General features: G+C 48.3%; 1 protein-coding gene across 1 annotated transcript in view; it reads left to right on the top strand.

Moving 5' to 3' along the window:
* PTPRS (protein tyrosine phosphatase receptor type S) overlaps positions 1–21,824 on the top strand; it is a 200,336-nt gene that overhangs the window by 104,913 nt on the left and 73,599 nt on the right. The window contains exon 6 of the mRNA XM_075070885.1: positions 6,406–6,516. Within this exon, the coding sequence (XP_074926986.1) occupies positions 6,406–6,516 (111 nt within the window). The remainder of the gene's footprint in view (positions 1–6,405; positions 6,517–21,824) is intronic.

Here is a 21,824-nt window from a genome sequence, read left to right as displayed (position 1 = left end):
GCGGTAATTGTGTTCACACCTGCAGGAGGTCTTGGAGTTTCACATCTAATGGGGTTATTGGCATTGTCTGAAGTGAGAACTTACGGGGGGCATCAGGCACTGAATTTTAAAATGGAAGCCATCTATTGAAGGGCTTTGGGAAGGTTGTGGGGGGAGTGATTAGACAGAAATGTCCCTTCTAGATTGTTCCTATTCCCTGAGGTGCCAGAAGACTGATGGGAATCTGCCAACAACACTCACGTCACGTTTTCCTCCCTATGCCAAGTCCCGGCTTGTTCTCAGACAGGATCAGGCATAAAAATTGCAGCTGGTCCTTCATGCTAGCTTGTTTGTTGAGGGTTTAGAAGACTGCTCACCACCCCCAGGAGATAGCAAGGCACACGCTCACACGTGGCCTGGTACGCCGTGGTGGTACGTTTCCTGTGGTTGCCATGACGATGGACCTCCACGTCTCCCATTTTCAGGGCTCAGTTTCACCCCATAGCTTGTTGTTTAGAAAAGACGGAGGGGGTGTCAGAACAGGCCCCACATACCCATAGCAGGGGGATGAGGCTTGATGGTAACCTGAGAATGGAACCTGGTTCGGAGTGCAGCATCTTTGTCTTGCGTCGCTGAACTCCAGCGAGCATCCTGACCTCCTGGGCTGATGCAGGCTTCAAGAGTTGCCCTGAGAGGCTGGGGAAGACACCGTGGGTATGGTGGGTATCAGTAGCCCATGCCAACTTGAGCCCTGGCTGCCCCACTATTCCAGAGGCTCACCCCCTGCTTGCATGGCCTCGAGCACCTAGGACTATCTCCAGATTTTACACTGTCCTAGATGAACTGGGAAATTCCCCACCTTACTGATTTGGGCTAAATTGGGGGGCACCTTTATCTACCTTGAGCCTGATTTTTCAGAAGCGCTGAGCACCCACAACCCCAGTTGCAATCGGTGGAACCTGCGTGGGTCTATCGCCTTTGAAAAACAGGCTCGAGGTGGGCTTCATCCAAAATCAGAAGCCACTTCTGAAAATTTGAGCTTATGCGTTTAGCTGCCCCTGCTGTGCTGGTGCTCTGTGCAACCGCCTGCCCTGCCCTGCCCAGCAGAACCAGCCCTATACTCGTACACTCATCGAGGGACTCTCAGACTGCTGTGTAAATAGGATTGACAACCCTCCAGGGTTGTCCTGGAGTCTCTAGGAATTAAAGGTGAATCTTTAATGAAAGATTACATCATGTGATGAAACCTCCAGGAATACGTCCAACCAAAATTGGCAGCCCTATATGTTAACCAGCTGTGGACCAGAGATGCTGTCCCCAGGCAATCTCAGGGGGATGCATTGGGCCACCGGAAAATAGATTTGTTTTTTGCAATCCCCCTCCAATGCTATTCAGCTGCCACTAAATTGAATATGAAGCTAGTTAGATGTGAAACTCCAACAGTGAAAATCTACCATCTGTGTCCCAGAAACCATTCAGACTATTGCTTTTCCCCCCACAGTCACTTCCATTTTGCTCCAGATTTCATCTTCTGCCTTCAAGGCGTGGGTCCCACCAGAAATCTCCCTTTGCCATTCCCAGATCTGTTTCCCATGCACCTGGCTGAAATTGGGAAGCCAAGAACAGCCTCACTTTGGGAGTGGCCTGCTCCCCGCAAGCACTGGAGCTGCTGTCACCTGTTCCCAGAGGCTCCACTGGGAGCGAATGGTTAACGACAAGCCATAAACTGTGATAATTCGGGAAGGCAATGGGTCCTGCCTTCTGTCCATACGTGGCCATGATTTCCAGTGCATTTTCTCACAGTCAGAGCGTGCCTCCACTGAAAGTTGCTATGTCCAGGGCAATCAGATTCACTGTAACAGCCAATCCCCAGCAGGGGGGTGATGCGGGGTTCTTCTTGTCTCTGCCACCCCATCCTTTAGTCTTGCTCCATATTTGCATCACAGATGGTAGATTTTTTTCACTCTGATTTTGAGACAAAAGGGTGTATTAGAGGCTGTTTTTATTTCCACTGAATCTCTCTATAACCCTCTGCTGCTTTCTCTGTCTCTCGCTCTCTTTAAAACCTGCCCACCCGCTCCTATGTGGAGATAGTCCCACTAGACGCTCCTCCCGCCTCTTTCTTTCTCACCTGCGCTCTGTGATCTTTGTCCTGACAGCTAATCAACCTGCTTTATTAACCTTAGCTAGTTCCTAACCCTAACTAGATGCTAACATTTCTCCAGCAAACTGTCTAACCTTTTAACTAGAAGTTGAGTCTAACTAGAATCTAATAGCCTAACAATGTAACACTTCTCTTCCCTTAACCCCTTTGGAAATAATTCAAATAAAGGTTAACTGTAACCAGTGATACATATTCCTTTTTACCTTCTATCCTGAAAATGGTGCACTGACATGCAAAGAAAGGAGGATGGGCAGGGCTGAAGGATAAGGAGGAAAGGATGGCCTTATGGTTAAGGCAAAGGATTGCCAGCAGATGTCCTGCTTTCTGCTCTTGCCTTTTCTTCAAGTTTCCCTCTGTGACCTTAGCCAAGTCACGTCACCCTCGGTGCCTCTATTTCCTCATTGTAAAATGGGGATAAAATATTCTCTACGTCCCGGGGGGGGGAGGGGAACAAGAGGCTGATATTTGTCAAGCACTGTGAGATCCTTGGATGGAAGGTGCTGTCGAATGTCAGTATTATTACCACCGAGCAGCTGTTATGCTTCTATATGGTAGGGAGAGTTTGGACTGGGGACTTGCCAAGTCTGCCCAGTTTTCAGGATTGGGGTAAAAACATTTCTTGAATGAGTTGTGCAGCAAATCTGAATGCCTGTGGGGAAAAGGACCCTTCGTGTTTTCAAAGGAAGGTGGTTTCCAGGCTCGTGTGACAGGAAATCAGAGGCAGGGGAAGTGATGTCATGGAACAAAAGGGCCGTGACATTGCTTGCCAGCCATGATGTCATTCCCTCTTGCCCGCGAGATGTCACATGCGTGGGCAGAAAGCTCATGATGGCCACTGCCAGTGGAGGCAGCTGGAGGGGGTTTGTCTGAAGGAAGCTCTGGAATGTGGGAGATGGCCAACCACAACAAGGCTGTTCCTCCTCTCCCAGAATTCAGGGATTCTCGAGATTTAATTAATCCCCTCTGCAGTTTATTAGGATGGCTTCCAGAGCAGCTGCGCTGGGCAATCCTTTGCATGTTTCCCAGGTACAAAAACAGCCGCATACCCTTTTATCGCACCTGTGGCTCTTTTCTAGTGCGTGGCTGCATACAGTAATGTTCTGCAGAGCCAGTCGCTCTCAGGATAACTAGGGACCACAGGCCCCAGGGCGTTATACGAAACCCTGTGCCCCAAATGCATCACTAACATGGGTGTGGAATTGGGAGCCTCAGCTTTGTTGTGTGACGTTGGGCAAGGTTCTGGGTCTCCATTTCCCTGTCTGGGGGAACAGGTTAATGATGCTGATCGCACTCCCCATGGGCTGGGAGAGTAGAAGCAGATTTGCCCAGTGCTATGCAAGGAGTACATATTAATACTAGCTTACGTGGACTGAGGGTTCAGAGACTCCCTTTCTTTTGTGACCGATGGAGGGAGTGTTGATTTGGCCAGCCTCCTCCTTTTCAAGTTTAGTGTCATGATTAAGCATCCCGGAGTGTGCTGCCTGGAGTCCTTTCCCCTAACCCCCTCCAGTCTGTCTGTGTCAGTAGGATGAAACCAGGTAGTGTAGGAGTTTTCCTGCCAGGAATGATCTTCCTTGAGCTGGGTCCTTTTCCTACCGGCAGTCCAAGAATTTTTGGTTTTTTCACTCCTTTCACTTCTTTCCTTTGCTTCCCTTGCAGAAGGTACTCCAATCCGAGGTAAGAGACCCCACTCACTCAGTCACTCACCCACCTGCTCCTCACCAAACAATTTCTCTCCAACTCAGTTCCTGTTTCATGTGATCTCTGCTCAACCCAAAGTCTCATTGTTGTTTGTTATGGTTTCTGCTCCTGCCTCACCTTTGGATATTTACTTCTGTTTGTGTCCGTCTTTATTTTAAATACTGTTCCAACGTCTCTTTCTGTTTGCTGGGTGAACTTGGTGAAACCTTTTTTTGTTCTAAAACAAGGCTCAGGTGCTGCTGTCTGAAATTTATGGTGGAGGTTTAAGAGCTGATCTCTCCAGGGCTGCGAAGGACCCAGGTGTATGTCTGGCATTAAGCACTGTCAGAGCTTGGGAACCACTCAGGGGCCTCATCATGATTGGTACTGAGTGCCCTGGAGCCCTTGACGTCCATGGCAGTGGAGGTTGCCCAGCGTCTTGCTGGAGCAGGTCCTCAGCATGCTCAGTCCCAACCCACTAAAGAGCCTTCTTTCTTTCTCTAACCTCAGGTGCTTCTTGGTAAGTAACTTCTGTACCCAGCCTAGGTCGCTGGATCTTTCACTTGAAGGGAGTGAGACCCTCTGCTATCACTGGAAGTGAATGGAATTTGGATGACTCCCATTGGCCCCTTTTGAACATCCCAGCTGTAACTTCTAGGCTCTTCTCACTCTGGGAACCTCTACACGGGCAAAATTCAAGCTCAGAATTCTCTACTACCAATAGCAATGACAGAGGATGCAGGCATGTCTTACCACCATGTCTACACCTGCTCTCAGCAGGTAGTGAACACACACCGACCTGTCTACAATACAGCTTCCCTCATTGCTATCACCGGCAAAGCCACCCTCAAGGAGAATGAAGTGGTCCTGATTTCCTTAGTATAGACAAGACCCTGGCATGCTTTCCCACCTGCAGCCACGTCATTCTGTTCCTGCCCCTGAGTTTGGTTTAAAATCTCCCCTAGCATCCGCCATTCAGAAGAACACTACCGTGAGCTAAATAAAACCTTGGGTGGGATTAGGGGAGCCGACCCACATAAACAAAAGCTTCACAGAGCCTCCACCTGACACAGCCTCCTCCCATCTGAAGCTTTTGGACAACGGAGAGTGCTGTGGCTTCAGTCCTGTAAGAAATCTGCTCAGCTGAAGGCTCAGTGGGAAGGTACTGATCTGCTCGAGTTCAGGGGCCATTTGGTTTTCAAGTCACTCTGCTGGATTGAAATGTCCGTGGGTTCTTTTGTTGAGAATTTGGCTTTGTTTAATAATAATAATAATAATAATAATAATAATATTTTTAAATTCTATCCAGTCTGCACTTGGGATCTGCCGTCCACAAGAATAACACAGTCACTCCTTCACCCTCTCTCTTTTACTCAGACTAACACCCTCCTGTTTTCACATACAACACTCTTCTCCCCTGCCCCGCAATGAATCTGAATCTGCAATTAGCACCCCTCTCCCTTAGGATCAGTCAGTACTCTTCTACCAAGCTGCAATTTTTCATGCAGTCAAGGAATCTTAAGAGCTCTGATCTCCACCCTTGTCATGTGCACATATAAGAAATATTTGATGTTATGCTGGTTTATTTTATAGGATATATACTTTAACTGGAGTTTGGCAGACCTGATGCTTTCTAGGGTAAAAAACAGAGGTGATTTTCATCTGTGTAGTTATGTGCTGCATATTTGTGCAGGTCTCTTTTGAACTAGTTGATGGTAGGAGTGTTTAGTCTGGACTTGAGTATATTTTCATCAACTGAAATAGTGTACAGGTATAGACGAAGCCCTGATTCTCATTGGGCTGGTCAGGCGTACTGGCCATTCAGTTGGGATAGAAACCCAAGTGCAGTTTAGAAAATTCAAGTTTGTTTTTTACGCTGTTTTCCCTTTAGCACATGCACTGGTGGATAACGCACTTTTCAAGCGCTCTCTCAGCTCCTGTGAGTGTGGTGTTTATGCACACAACAAACCCAGCGGTGACAGGGATGGCTCAGGGGGCTGGGAGTAGATTACAGAGCCTTTCACCTCGAAGGCTGGTTCAGTTCCAACCTAGATCAGTAGCAACAGGAAGTCATTGCCACCAGTGGCTGTTTGGTGTCCCGTGTGAGTTGAGTTGTTGGTATTCGTTCCTAGAGGAAAATGTCCACATTGCAGAAGCCACCAGAGTTGGTGTTTTTGCTGGTCTTCTCTGCACAGAAGACAAGACCTGTATGCTGAGCTGTCCTGTCCCTGTTAGAAGTGAACCCCCAGATCAGGGTTGACACAGACCAGTAGGACAGCATGGGGCAGCTCGTACGGCTTCTACCCACATTATAGATCAGGATTGTGGAGGTTGAGTAGGGCGACTAGTCCCGCAGTGGCAATGAACATTCTGATCCAGGTTTGCTGCCAGCAATGCCCAAGGAGTGAAGTTCTAGCATGGGAGCAAAAAGCCCCATACCCCAGGCCACCTTTCGGATCTGCATTGACGCTGGTGAAAAACGACGGGGGAGGGCGTTGGTGCCAGGCCTCCTCTTAAAAAAAAAAAAAAAAAAAAAAAAATAACAACAATTTCTTTGCTGCCGTCTTCTTCTCTCCCGCCAGGTGGCCTGCAGATTGAGAGCAGTGAAGAGACTGATCAGGGGAAGTATGAATGTGTGGCCAGCAACAGCGCCGGGGTGCGCTACTCTTCACCTGCTAACCTTTACGTGAGAGGTAGGGAGTGCCCCGGCTCAGAACACTGGCAAATGCATGGACTCTCTCTGCCCCTGCTGTTTGATTTGTTTCCTTCACGGAGCCAGGGGGAGGTCTTGCTGCTGAAACAGATCATCATGGGGGTTGAGGGGTGGAAAAGAGGATCCGAGGGCACCTCTGAGAATGAGTGGTGGAGTCTCTTCTCCATTTCTGACTGGATCCCTCTGGAGAGGTTACCTGAATCAAAGGAAGGGGCAGCTGGAGTGTGGCACCCTTAAGCATCACCTCAGTCCCCCTCAGGTGCCATCTCCTGCCCCTGGAATGTTTTTTCTGCTGCAGACTGAACAGAGCCTGTTAGCCCTCATGGGGATCATTTATCCTACCTGTTGCAGCGGCCCCCAAATGGTGCGGCTCCTGTCCTGGGGCGCATGCAGCAGCAACACAGAGGCCTGTCCCCCATTGTGAGGTCAGCTCTGATCCCCAGGGTGCCCCTGGAAGCTAGCTCAAGAACGTTAAAGCTCTTGGGTCAGCGTGGGGTCCCATCTCGTGGAGGGGAGTTCACAGTCTTTGCTGCAGAGAGGCTGTGGCCACTTGTGGGGTTACCACCTTTCCCATGGAAGTTGCAGGAATTGATAAGGTCTGCTCAGCTGGTGTGAGCTTTAGAGGAGGCAGGGCATGTTCACCACCCTCGGGTGAGCCCACCCATCTGAGTCTTACCAAAATGGGGCATTGGGATGGGGGACAATCAGGTGTCTGGAGCAGCAGGTGAATCTTACAGCAGCAAGGGAGGGGTGACTGCTCTTGCAGGGCAACAGAAGGGGGATTTCAGCTAGCCCGGTCCCTCTAGCGGCATTTCTCTTCGGCTGACCTGGCGTGGAGCGGTGCAGTCTGTCATACTCTGTGGAGCTTTCCCAACATGGGATTGAGACTGCATTGGACTGCAAGTTCTCGCTCCTCACTCATGTTCCAGCTGGCTTTTCCTTCTCGAACTCCCTGACCACAGGGTCTTTCTAGCCCTGGTTCCCTCTGGAGATGCCACTGGGCTGGGTATACGTGCATGGTGAGAAACAGGCTCCGCCAGCACACTCCTGGGATAACCAATGGGAAGTTCATCTGGCTTGGGGGGGCCAGATGAAATAGGGATATTGAATTCCTCCTATGCTTTTTAGCACTTGCTGGCTCAGTGACCCCCTGCATTTTCTTTGTCGTTCACCTTGTTTAAGTTTTCGGACAGGTCATGTTTTCCTACAGACTAATGTTTTTCCACAGCAAAACCCTCTGATTATGAGAGAGCAAGGGCCAGCCCCTCTCACTGTAAAACCCCCATTCAAAGAATGTTGCATCCCAGTCAGCCGTTGCCATGTCCATCCCATTTGGCCACGGAAGCGTTCCCCTCACCCGCATTGACGTTGCAGTTAGACGCAGACCCATGGTCTTGTGTGCACTCCTCTCTCTGTGTCTCATGCTCACTGAATCACATGCACATGGAGAGAAGGCTTTTAATTATTTAAAAGCTACGTTTTTAAAGAGCCTTTTGTGGCCAGCTGGAAAATCGCTTCTGAAATTTGCCTTGTCATCTGGTCTCTGAAAATCCACGGGTGGGAACATTATAAATCCAGGATCTGACACCACACAAGGGCTAAATGAATTGCAAGCAGCTTTTAGCTGGAATGGGCTTTTAAAAAGAATGTGTTGGGTTGTTTTTTTTTTAAATGTTTTTAAATCTCCCTGGACTTTCTGGTCAGTTAAAAATTGGCCAAAGGTTCTGGTTGCCCAGAGCTTCTTGTCTCAGCCCCTGGATGAGTCGCAGCTCCAGGTGGATGGCCCTCTATACCAAAACTTAGCCTGTATGGGCACCTGAAGCCTCTGTGATCCAGCGTTAACTGCTGGCTGAGAAGGTGTAGAGAATACCGTGGAGGCTAGCTCGTGCTGTATTTGGGGTGCTTTTCATGCTAATTCCTTGTTTCTTGTGTGTCAATTTCACTGAAAGGTAACTGAAGTTCTGAACTGCAGTCATTTGGGGAGGAAGTGGAGGGGGACGTTCACGCACACATTTTTCTTCCGTTTTTGTTTTTAAAGAGTCTTGAACATGCTTGTGTTTTCAATTGACTTGTTTCTCCCATAACATGCTTGTCTCTATAGAATACCTGGGATAGGTGTTGTAAGTTTTAACCTTGCAAGGAAATGTCTTTTTCTTTTTATTTATTTATTTATTTATTTTTAAAGTAAGTCTTATTTTGGAGTTAGCGTGAGCGCAGTTGGGTATGGGGGGAGGTGTGTCAGGAGCCGAGGTTTAAATTTAGGGGATCTTCTTTGCTCCAGGTCCACTCTGCCTGGAATAATCTCTATCCTCTCTCCTTCCGTAAAACATCAGATCTGCTTGTGAAGGTGAGAACTCCCTGCTGGGGCTCTGCCCCTCTGCTGGGTGCTAATTCTGAAATTTGCATTGTTCCCACCCTGACCTCGGATGCTCTTAAACACAAGCAGGGGAGGGGGGACAGAAAGGAAGGAAAGGAGAAAATTAAAAGGGTCGTTACTATCTTCTTTCTTTTTTTTTCTTTCTTTTTTTTTTTGGTTAAAAGAGAAAAGAAAAAAAATCAATTTGCAGCTGACAACCTTGAGAAGGCCTTTTTTTACTCTCTCTGTGTTTCCCCTATTTTTCTCTTCTCCTCATGTCATTGTGTTCCGCATCAAACCCCCTTAACATCCCTCAGAGCTACGAGAAGGTTGGTGTGGTTTTTTTCTTTTTTACTTTCTTTACCCACATTTTTACATTCTTAAGAGAAAAAAATAATGAAATAAAAAATAAATAAATAAAAAAGAGAAAAAGCAAGAAATCTTTAAGATGAGCGAGACCTGCCCGTTCCCGGGTCTCGCAGAGATGAGTTGAGTTGCATTGTGGGCCTCTCTATGCATCCTTTGGTAATGTTGCTGAGTTCTTGCACTTTTTTGTCGTCATGGTTACCTTGCCGTTTGGACATTGGGCCTGATGCATGATAGGAGAATGTAACGATCTTCTTTGCATGCCACTCTTTTAAATTAATTATTACTATTATTTTTCCTGTATATATTATATATATAATTTATTTTTAAATTCTGATTTATTTGAAGTGGATTTATTCTTTTCTTATTGTTTCCTTTTGGGTTTTTTGCTTTCTCTTGGTTTCTTCTTTTGGTTTGGATTGGTTATGCTGTGTTGTAGTCTATTCCAAACGCATTGTGAGAAGCCAGTGTTCCTGCCCCCAATGGTGACTGAGCCCCCCCAGCCCCTCGAAGAAGAAAGGAGTCACACAGCTCTAACACCTGTCCGTGGAAGTTCTGCTATTCAGGACAAGCCTTGTTTCGGGGAGGGAGAGAGACTGGGGGTTGGAAATCCTGGATGCTTTTAACAAGGGATCGGACCATTACCCCAATTCACCAGCAAACCTTGGAATAGTGTGTGGCACTTGATACGTCCTGTACCCAAACTAAGATCTACTCCCTGCACCAAGGAGTTGGCCATCACATACATGGAGCAGCCAGTCTACTTGCAGATCAGGATGGGGAGAGAGAAGGAGCTCTCTCTTGTGCTACTGAATCCAACTCAGTGATCCCCACCCTCCTGTCTCCTTTGCCACACATTTGCACACACAGGCCCCAGTTACTAGGCACTGGATCTTCTCATCACCAGCCTACAGCAAGTCTGCTCTAAAAAGAGGTGACTTGTCAAGATCCCTGCTGCTCCAAAGCCCACTGTGCACCTTCTACCTGCAGCCAGGAGGCTGTAGGGTCTCGGGTCTATTCCTCTTTCCTTCCCCCCCCTCCTCCCCGCCCCCCCCACACTCTCTCCCTCTCTCTCCCAACCCCGGCTTGTTTAACCAGCTGCTGCCTGGGCACAGATGCACGTCAGCAAAGCCAACTCCAGAAACGCTCCTTTCTGAAGGGATGTGGGTAGAGATGAAAGCACAGCGGCAGAAGCCTCAGGAGAAGCTGGCTTGGTGCTTCTGGCAGCTGAATCTTTGTGGTGAATTTTGTTTGGCTTCGGGAATTCTCTCCCGCAAGCCCATCCACTCCCCCATTGTCTCTTACTCTCTCTCACACATGCTCACACACTCCACGGGAGTGACTCCCCAGGCAGGAGCGGGCTGGTGGATTTTTACATGGCACTAGTCAACTTCTGGTTTTGCCTTTGGAAAATGGACTGTCCTTCCCTCCCCGGTGTGTAGCTTTTATCCCCTGCCAGCCAGGCCTCCTTACGCAATATAGGACCAGACAGGTGGCTTTCCCAGTGTACAGGTATTAAAGCTGTGTGATTTTTGAGAAATCCAGTGCAGTATTGACACAGTATCTCTCTCTCTCTCTCTCTCTCTCTTTCTTTCTGTCTGTCTTTCTCTTTCTCTTAAGATGCTGAGATTTCAGTGCTTGGACCCTCAGTGCTGGTATTTCCCCCTCCCCTCCAAATCTCCCCCTTTCCCCTGGTTGTAAGGTACAAGGGTACCACTCAGAAATGCTGCGTTCTTGACAGTGTCTTTCTGACGTGGCCAATAGTGGCTCTTCTGACTCCATCTCCAGTGAGACAAAAAAACCCTCTATAAGAACATCTATTTAAGAACAGCGGAGTGGGTAGAGTCTGAAACGAGATTTCCCCTGGACCAGTGCTCCCAGTTAAAATTGCCACTGATTACAGGACATGCCTTCGTGAGTAGGAGTTTGAGTTTAAAGATTCAGGTTAGAATAAAAAGGGATTTATACACTTCTTTCGAAAAAGGTTTTGGTCTTTATAAAACATTTCTAATGTGTCCGAATTGCCCTGCCAAGGGTAGAATCACCCCTCTGCTCTTCAGTGCAGTGGATTCTGCAGCTGCATGGTGATCTGGGAAGCTCCTAGGTTTAAATCCAAGGTTTTTTTAAAGTTGCAATAACAGCAAGTATAATAAACCTAAACAAAGCGCAGTGGAATTGCACACGACAAGTCAGTCGAGTTCGGATGCTTATTAAACCAGATGCTGTCGCTGCTGCCCAGGAGGTCAGGCTAGATGAACCCAGGAAAAGTCTGTAGTGAGTGAAAGGAGCTGCCCTCGCTGGGCTCATGCGGTTAGAGCAGAATTCCCTTAGGGACCTAGAGAAGCAGTGGTCCAGAAGAGCCTGATATCACTGAAGAATATTTGGATATTCTGTGATTTAGGGCTGAACTGTCAAAGGTATTTAGGCACCTAAAGGTGTAGTTATAGGACCCTGTTGGGGTTTACAAACAGACCTAAGAAGATTAGGTGCCTAACTTCTATTGGTTTGATACCGTGAATTCCCCTTGTGAATCTGAGCCTTAGAGTGTGTCTGTGCTGCGATTAGACATCGACGGCTGGCCCATGCCAGTTGATTCGGGCTCACAGGTTGGGCTCAGGGGTTGTTTAATTGCAGTGTGAACGTTCAGGCTCGGGGCTGCAGCCTGAGCTCTGGTACCCTCCCACCTCACGGGGCCTTAGAGCCAGGGCTCCACCCGAAGCCTGAACATTACATCACAATTAAACAGCCACTTAGCCCAAGCCCGTGAGCCCGAATCAGCTGGCATGGGCCAGCCATGGATGTCTAATTGCAGTGTAGACATACCCTTTGTGACTATAACTAAGGACTTGATTCAAAGCCCACTGAAGTCAGTGGGGATCGCTCCATTGATGTTGGTGGGCTTTGCACCATACCTACGTAATGTGAAATTGGGATGTTAGTGTGGGTGGCCAGCTTTATTTAAAGATTAGTACTTCTCTCCCTTTCCTAGCTAGCAGGGGGCCCATTGCTCTGGAGCGTCTCTCATGGCAGGACAGTTCAGAAGGGTTTCAGCAAACTCAGGCAAGGCAGGAAAGCAGCAGCTTGTCAGAGCCTCCTTGACGATTTTTTGAATCTTGCCTGTACAGGCTGAGGCGCTCACTCCACTTTTGGGGCCAATGCCGGGATCAAATCTCTGCGTGCCTGACAGTCACGTCATTGAGCTGAACCAAAGAGGCCCAAACGTTGCCCAACAGAGGTGCAACGTTGGTGGTTTACCAGGGACCTAGATAATTCTTACAATGCAGCCATCCTCTTCTTGAAGATGGAGGTGGCTAGAGGCCCCAGAATGTAGTCGGCCATCTCGATTCGAGTGGCCAACTCCTTGGCCCAGGAAGGAGCATAACACACCAAGACTTGAAGTCTCTGTACATCCTCTCCCATGTTAATGATGAGAGAAACCTGCACAGTGCATCTCAGAACTCTGTGGGCTGTGCTTTAGCAACCTCTTAGCATGGAGGTTTGCTGCTGCTGAACTTCCTTGCCTTAGGAGAAGTGAATTAGTTGGATTTAAGCATCTCCCAAAATGTGCACGGGACGTGGCATCTGGTGCTTTATCAAGTATTTCAGAAACGCAGCAGTTGTGTTTCTGTAGGTGTGACCCCATCCCTCTCTTTGCCAGCCCAGGAGGTTTAAGATAATCCAGTATGTGTTTAAATAGCAGTACCGTCTCTGTCTCAGGCATGCGTATAGCAGATCACTCTTACCTATATTGCATCTGTGCCTTTTCCATTATAGTCTGGCCTTCGCAGTCTAGTTCTTGCTGAGAATATTCCAAATATTCTTCAGGGTTCTAGGAAAAATGTGACTTAGTATGGGTTCCCAGGTGAGAACAGGCAGCGGTAAATAGCTAATAGAAGAATACATTAAAATCAATTAAAATATATCTCAGTGGGGGTTGGAGACGTGTTTTTGGAGCTGAGTTGGGCCATCTAGCATTCCAGTGAACTCAGCAGGTATAACTTAAACAAATGCATTAAAAATATGTATAATTTCAAAAATAATCTCATTTAGGCACCTGACTCTGATTGAAATCAATGGGAGTTAAGCACCTAAATACCTTTGAAGATCTGAGTCCCAGCCGCCTACCCTAGAGAGCTGGGCAAGTTTGGGTCACTCAGGACTGTTACTCCAGAGCAGTCTATTGCTGCAAATGTCCCTCGAGTCATGTGGAATGGTGTCCTCCTGCTAAATCCATGCACTTCCAATATCTTGTAGAGGCTAGAGAGAAGGAATTGCAGGACCATTCTAGAACACAGAGAATAGCAGGGGAGTGTCATTCTGTTGCAGGATGCTCGCAGCTTCTGAAACCCTGGGACAGGGTGTGTGTGTGTGTATATGTGTGGGAGTCTTAATACCAATCCAGAATAGTTTTAATATATTTTAGAATGCATCCAAGGTTGGGGGATGTAATGCCACTCTTGATCCCTGCCACCTCATTCTCGATCCCCTGTAAGTCCATTTTCCAGATTTCTGTTAACATGTTCTGGAATTCAGGGAGGGGGAGTGACTGTAATGCATTTCAGAGCACCACCCCTACCCAAAAGTGTCATCATAGAAAGTCACTCCAAGCAAGCAGGGGGACACCCTGTACAAGTTTGGGGTGTCCTTAGCTCTGAAATTCGAGAGTTTAAACATATGTATACACAAAGCGAACAAACAACTTTGCTGTGTTTCTGCAGAAGGATTTCTCACCAGGAAAAGCAACTGGAAACAAAAATAAATGTGTATCTATAAAGGGCACTTTGCAGGAACACTGTGCTGTACTGATCTCGAAATCTCTGCCTGCCTGTGTCTCTTACACCTTTTGCATCGCTGTTCTCTTTGTTTTAGGGGAAAAAAATTAGATTACACCTTGTCAAATTAAAAAAAATTCCTGTATCTAATATTATAGCAGCTCAATGGAACTGCTTGGAAATCAATTGGGTTTAGATTATTTTGTATTCACTCATGCAACAGCAAAAACCAAATTTTTTAAAAACCAGAGATGTTCAGCCAGCCGGTCGCTCAACTGATGTGTTTAAATGGCAAAATAATCACCATGATTGGGAAGAGACTGAAGGCAAAATTTGCTCCTGACCAAATCCAGATTTTGGTTTGATTTTTATCTGTATAGGATTAATGAAATTAGGAAGGAGCTGGGCAGGAGGAGGAAAAACTTTTCGTCCTCTGGAGGGACGGAGGTGGGAAATCTGAACAGCATCTTGCCCAGTGGAGCGAACTGCGATTGGAATGGGAGACGAAGGAGTGGGGCAGAAGAGGGAGAGGCGGCTGTCTGGAGAACAGAGGGGGCAGAGAGAAGGCTTCCTTTTGGGAGGGGAGGACAGGTGTAATCTAAACTTCACTAATAATGTAGAGGCTGCACATTATTTTGGCACCCTTTCCCCTACTCCCCCGTCCTCATTTTGGAGTAAGACGGAATGACTCCTGTCTCACCAAAATGGCCGATAATGTCCGCCTTCTCACCTCATTCGGAGCAGCAGCTTGCTGAGTGTCAAAACGTTAACACCATTTGGTTTTGTTTGGTGCTTTCAACCAGTCACTTCACTTTTATTCCTTCAGTCTTAATTTTCTCTTTTATTTATTTATTTTCCTTCTTTTTTGAGTTGGTTTAATGTGAATCGGCGTTTGAAGTGATGGGTTCTTGTCTAGCATCCCCTCCCTTTTCCCCCATCCCAGTATCATTTTTTTCCTGAGCTAATCTGGAAGGGGGTTAGAAAATGGAGTCAGTGGCTTTCGTCGGCACAAACTGATTGATCAGTCCTCAGATTTCTCTCACCAGCTGCGTCCTGGGGACACCTTTTTATGGACGGATTCTGGTGTTGCAAACCCCAAACCTGGATCTTCCAGTTTCGCTTCCAATCAGGTCTGTAAATCTGCCCCTTAGAACATCGATGTCTCTCATCACATGGATCTTCTGGCTACCTTTCTAACTGGGGAGAGGAAAAAAAACCCTTAGCAATGTTAATGAGTATTGTCTTGTTGGTCATGACTAATTGAAAATGCCACTCGCAGAACACAACCTGTGTTAACTTCAACGCATTAGGAGGAAGCAGCAGTAAAACCAGTGGGCTTTACCTGGCCCATTGGAAGATAAAAACCACAGCCCTTCTTTAATGTGTTCAGTTGCTAATGAATTGGATGTTGAACAGAGTTTAACTCAGGGCACAGATACACAGCCAACCTAATATCACAAGTCTTACTATGTGTCACGTTGCGTATAGTGAGCCTCTCTTCAGAATGTGTGTTGAAGTAATTGGCTAGAACCACAAGCCTCTAGCATTTCGTTCTCAAAACCATGTCTGTTGCACTACTCAAAAAGTGCTTTCAAGAGTCTGGTGGCCACTGAAAAAGTGTGTGTGTGTGTGAGAGAGAGAGAGAGAGAGAGAGTCTGTACAACAGATCTGGGCTTCTAGAAAATTGGGGAGAAGATGACATCCCGTCCAAATGTCCCCAGAGGACAGGGAAGGTTGGATCCTGAATCTTAGCTCACTTTGAGGGTCCGGTGCGAAGGTGGAAGGGGGAAATGAGAGGCATGTGGTGGTTGTCGTTTGCTATTGTATTATTTGTATTATGTGGCACCAAGGAGTTCCAGGTACGGGTCAGGACCCCATTGTACTGGATTCTGTACAAACGTGGGGCAAAGAGACGCACCCCCACCCTGAAGAACTCACAATCAAAGGACAGCAGTTACAGATCCCAACATAGCTGTTTCCATTTTTCCCATCTCTCCACTCCCCAAATTCTGTTTTTTATCCTGATGCTGCACATGGGGAGAGGCTGTCAAAGAAACCTGGAGATCCACCAAGAAATGTGTCATGGTTAGGGTCATGCTACTCAGCGGTTAAAGGGAAATGAAGACGGAGTCCAGTAGCTATAGCAGATAGTTCTTTCTCTGTTGTCATTCACAACGGGAACAGTTTTAAAGTGGAGGTTTTGCTCAGCTAGGTGGCTGTGGGGAGTGCCTGTGACGAGGCTGCATTCGTTTTCTGTCTGGATCGCCTACCAGCTTCGTTGCGGAAGGAGGAGAGGTGACATGCATCATCCCCCGTACAGCCCCTCCCCAAGCCTGGGGACATGGGGTAACTAGTGCTACAGAATCAGCAGATACTCAGCTCTCAAAACCCATGGGAAGGGGTGGCAACCTCGCCCTGTAGCCGCACTTTGGGTGTCAGGGTCCTCCACAGTGGATCTCACCCCTGGTGACAGGTCTAGAACCCTGTCTCGTCTCCTTTCTGGTGAGTTTCAGTCTGGTGAAGTAAGGGACTTTAGCGCCATGCCCTTAACACCCCCCTCTCCGACCAAGCCCATTTCTAAAATCAGTCTGTCTGGCTCTAGGTGTCAAACAGGACAGAGCCCCAGGGAGTGGTGGTTATTTTGCCATCGCTGCCCTTTGGCCCTATTGCAGATGACACCTGAACTGCATGTTGAATTGTGTTGTCAGTGGGATTCCACGGGGTGTCAGGGCTGCATGGAGTGAGATTTGGTCCGCGCTCTCTGCCCACTGGCAGATCACTTACAAAATGACTGACACCCCCATTCCTTCCATTGCAACCAGCACAGACCATTTCTGTGGTAGAACACAGTGCGACTTTGTAGAGGACATTCAGTGCCGTCTAATGGCGAAAACAAAGATGGAATCAGGACTCCTGGGTTATGTTGTGGGCCCTGCCGATGACTCGTTGACCTTGGGCACATTACTTCCCTGCTTTAGTTTCCCCATCCGTACAAGGGGGATAATAAATAACACAAATGTCTGAAAAGCGCAGTGAGATCCTTGGATGAAAAGTACTATAGCAGGGCAAAGCTGTTGTTGTATTTTTGTGCTGGCAATTAATTGCCCCAGTTTGAGAGTCCCGGAGGCAGCTCGGCTCTGGGAAAGAAGGGAGGTAGGGGTTACAAGAAGTCTATTGCAACCCTAAATTAATTGTTTATAGAAGCAGAACCCCCCCACTACCCCTCTGCTCTTCATGGGGTCTCCTCCCTGTCCTTCCAGTTGTCTCTGATAACAGCGTCAGGGTCTCCCCTGCTTGCATTTTGCATTTGATTTTGCTCATCCGGCTGCTGCTTATGAAACTCAGCCTGGGTGTGAGCGGCCAGAACTCTCTGCTGAGTCTCTGACTGCTGCTTAAACCTCCTTGCCCCAAAGCTCTGACCTAGACACTGATCCAGAGTATCTCAGCTTGTGAAATCTCATGTCAACAGTCAAATAGCAGTGGTACAGTTATTAAAATAAATAGCAGCTGTAATGGCTTCTAGTCTGGCTCTCTTACTGCCCAACCCCTACCGGACCTCCAGCAAAGGACCCTCTGGGTGTTTCCTGTTGTCACTGCCCTGAGCCCTGCCTTGCCTGCATTCGTGTGCTCTCTGTGTGGTTCCCGCGCTAATGCAGGAGTTGCTGTCATTTCGTGTGTGTGTGTGAGAGAGAGAAAGAGGCTTCTTTAAACCAGGATACGGCCCACAGAGATGCTGCACCTTACCAACACTTTCTGCCCTTGCATTGCTGTGTGGCCAACCATATTCCAAATTCTCACCCTTCCCGGGATCTCGGTCTGGCATCGAGACCTGCCGTTTGCTCCCCACTTGGTATTTGTGCTAACTGCCATTAAAGCAGCCGAGCGATAATGCTGCATTGAGGACCTGAAAAACAGAGCGCCTCAGCATCAGTGTGGGGTGTTGCAAATCAGCACGTTGGCTGGGCAGCCCTCAGCTTGTGTTTTGTGAGTGGCCCCTGTCCCCCATCCTCCACCCCCACCAGACACGCACAGGCAACGCTGGTTTGTTCCCTTCAGACTCCGATTCTCAGCACTCCACCCCCATTGAACGATGCTTTTCAGTTCCGAAATTCTGATTTCTTCTTCCTTTCTTTTTTTCTTTCTTTCTTTTTTTTTAATTAACCTCAGTTTGAATTTAACTGTCTTGTTCTGTTTCCATGACAACTTGGTGTTTGCATCCCACCCGCCGTTGTTTGTTGCTGTCAATGCTGTTTGCTGACTGGATCTTGTCCGTCAGTGTGTGTCTCCCCATTTCTCCTCAACCTCCCCCACCCCACCTCCCCCAGGAAGTGACGTATCAGCCCCTCTTTGGAAGACTCATTCCCACCCCACTCCCCCAACCTGTCTGCATGTGACTCCCCACCTGTTTCTTTTTAAGTACTCTCCATCTTGTCTCAGATGTGACTGGCGTAGTCTTCGTGTGGCTCCATTTTCTGAAATGCCACCAGCTCCAGGGAAGCAGCCAGGACTCTCTGCTCTTGTCAAGGCCAAGTGACCCAGTCAGACTGGATCCCAGTGGAAGGAAGGATGGGAGCAGCACCTGGGACACCTCCAGCCTTCCTTGCTAGGGCTAAGAACTTCCCTGCGTGGGGGGCCTTCTGCCCATTTGCCCCACCCGGTGCCAATGGCCAAGTGTATTTAAACCCTGTCACTCAACCATTGCTGGTGTCTAGGTGCTTCTCCTCAGCCAGGCCCCAGGGGAGGAGATGCCTCCCCACTCTCCTGAACCAGTAGGTCCTGCCAAACCCTCCCCAGCCAGGACCAGGATGTAAGTGAGGTTACATCCCCCCACTCAGCTTTTCCCAAGCCAATGGCAGCCTCTGTGTGAGGCTATACACCCTCCCAGCCCTGTTCCTCTCCCCAGCTCGGGTCAAGGTAGGGATGCATTCATGCCCCTGTCCCTTAGGATCTCCTTAGTGCTGAGTCTCCATGCGCCTCATTGCCTGAAATCCTTGACTTGCCTTGTCTTCCCCCCAAGCCCTGCCCCATGGGTACTGCTGCCCTCTCTGGCTGACCGCACAGAAGCGGGTCTGGTAGCCAAGTGGGGTGAGCTCCCCTTGAGAGGAGACATCTGGGGAAGAAGGCAGAGGCTAATTTTTCCATCAAGCTTCCAGCCTGTTGGTAACAGGGAGAGGGATGCTATCATTAGTCGACTGATAGGCTTCCGGTGGAGGTGCCCCTTCCAGAGAACCTGCTTGGTGCTATTATAATAATGCTCTGTGGTTCTTCCCCTCTGAACGGTGTGGGCTGTGACACCTCATGAGCAGCTCATGCAGCTGCCAAGCGGCTCAAATTCTTCTCCTTTCTCCAAGCAAAGAAGATGATCAGGAACGGGGTTAGATGGGCAGGTGGCTGGGCTGGATGGTTGAAGGTAAGGCAGATATGGAGAGCAAAGGCTTTGCAACTAGCTTGGGCTGTGACCATGCGCCCCCCCATGCCCCACCCCCACCCCCCATGTCGAAGAGTACAGCATTTCTAGCACCTCCGCGGGCTGGGCGTCAAAACTTGAATAATGGAGGTTTCGGTTCACTGGCAACTCCTAAAAATGAGGGGAGGGGATAATTGTTTTGAATCAAACAAAACATTTTGTGGGACCAGTAATTAGATGTTTTGTGTCAATGACGAGCATTTTTTAATATTTTTTTTTAATTTTTTAAAAATAAAATTGAAGGAAATATCAGAACCAAAAGACATTTTGAACCCAAAATTTTAAGCATTTGAACTTTTATAGGGATTTATTTTTTGCAGGGGGAGGGGAGTTTCAGCTGTAAAATTTCACCCGCTGCTAATTAAAACTCTGTCCTTCCCCCACAGCAGGGTCAGGCCTTGTTTCTCCAGCTCTGTGGGAGAGAACCCCCTCTAATGGGCTGTCTCCTCTCCCAGCAGTGCAGTGCCCCCACCTCTCTTCCCCTGTCTTCATTCCCAGAATACTGCAGGCCACCATTTGAGAACCACGGGTTAAGGAGCAACCTGAAGCTAGGTTGGTGCCATAAGCTAGAGGCTGATCCAGAACACCAGGTCTAAGGAGATCTGAAGCCAGCATGACCCAGTGGGGAGAGCTTCTGGGCCTGATTCTCCTTGGCACCAGTTTTGTATGGGTTCAGCTCCCAATGACTTTAGTGGAGTTGCTCTGGATTTACCGTGATGTAGGAGTGAGGAGAATCGGGGCTCATCACAACCACTGGTGTCCTTACTCAGTACATTCAGGAATTATACAGGTATCTCTGAAGCCTGCAGGGACTCATCCTCACACAGGTCTTTCCCCTGTTGCTTCGATTATACCTGCAGCCTCCACAACCTTTGTCCCTTTGCCCTCACACCTGGGATGGGATGTTGTCCCATTCAGCTCTCTCCCCACAGGGACTACATCTTTCTAGGTCACCTGCTGCCTGCCCATGATCCCTCTCTTCCTTTTGGACTCTGGGGGATGTTACCCTTCCCCCCATCGTACACAAACTCAATGGAATAAATAGTAGGGGGGTCATCCAGAGACAGATGGGGGGGCTTATGGAGATCGTACTCCCCTAGGGTCAGCCCTTGGGCAGGGAAAAATTTCAGAGTCCCTTGGGCAGCCGGCTGCAGAGTTAGTCTCTGGGTTGGGTTTTAATGACTAAACTCTCTGGTCCGCTTCTCCTGCTTTGACGTGTGAGGAAACCACGCAGCAGGTCCCTCCGTCCATCCATCCCAGTCACTTCAGAAAATGGAGCCACGGAAACCACGCCCTCTCCTTTGCGTCCATGTTCTTCCTGTGTAAGGTCTGGAAGCTGCATCCACTTCTCTGCTAAGGAGATGCACAGAACATGTCACTGTTTTCTCAACGTTAAAGTTTCATTACCTTGTTTTTCTTATTATTAATTCTATTCTATTTATTATTCTGCCAGGGCTGAGATGTGACAATGTGAGCCACCACATTGGGTCACATCAGCTAGAAAAAGTATGCAGCATTAAAGTTGGTTTCCCCCTCCCCTTCCCCGTCTCTCTCTCTCCACTCTCCTCTTCTTCCTTCTCTCTTTCTGTCTCTTTCTTTCTTCAGTATCCATGTGGGCATTTGCTAGTGGCCCATAAGTTATACTCCTCTGCATTTTCTTCTCTCTCTGTCTCTGTCTTTCTCTTTTTTTTAACCTATTTTGCATGATGTTTGTGACTCTGAGAGCTGCATCTATCGATGGAACCGTGTCAGATTTTAAAGAGGCTTCGTTAGGGTTTCTATACCCGAAAACCACAAAAATTTCATTAGAGTTTCTCATCTTTCCCACTTTCTCACGTTCCAGGTGCGGGAGGGGGGGGCTCCTTCCTCATGGATGATTCTCTCACACACACAAACACACCCTAAATTCTAGCCTGCTCTGGGGGCTCCCCCTGTCTTTTTACCTCTCAGGTGGCTTCTCTGGACTTCGGGGCAGGAGGCCTCTTTCTCCTACTTGATTTCTCCTTGGATACTCCCCCCCTCTCAGGGTTTCAGCAAGCTGAAGGCCTTTCCAACAAGAGCAGAACCTTGAGAGGAAGCCTTCCTCACCCCCTCCCCACCCGAGCTCCTCCTCCTCTTCCTGCATTTCTCTTGACACTGGCCAGAAATGAGAGCTCGCTGGTGTGAGATTGGTCCTTTCCATGGGGCATGAATCTGCTACTCTGGAGAGGACCAGTTCACAACATGGCAGTGGGCTTGTTCCAGATTTCCATGGGAGAAGGAGGTGGAGCAGGCGAATTAGATCCCATTAACCAAGGGGAGGTGGCAGGGGCTCGGGATGGGCGGTG

Source organism: Chelonoidis abingdonii, chromosome 11, assembly GCF_003597395.2.
Source record: "Chelonoidis abingdonii isolate Lonesome George chromosome 11, CheloAbing_2.0, whole genome shotgun sequence".
NCBI lineage: Eukaryota > Metazoa > Chordata > Testudines > Testudinidae > Chelonoidis > Chelonoidis abingdonii.
The sequence above is the reverse complement of the archived record's forward strand: the minus strand, read 5'-3'. Positions and strand labels throughout refer to the sequence as shown.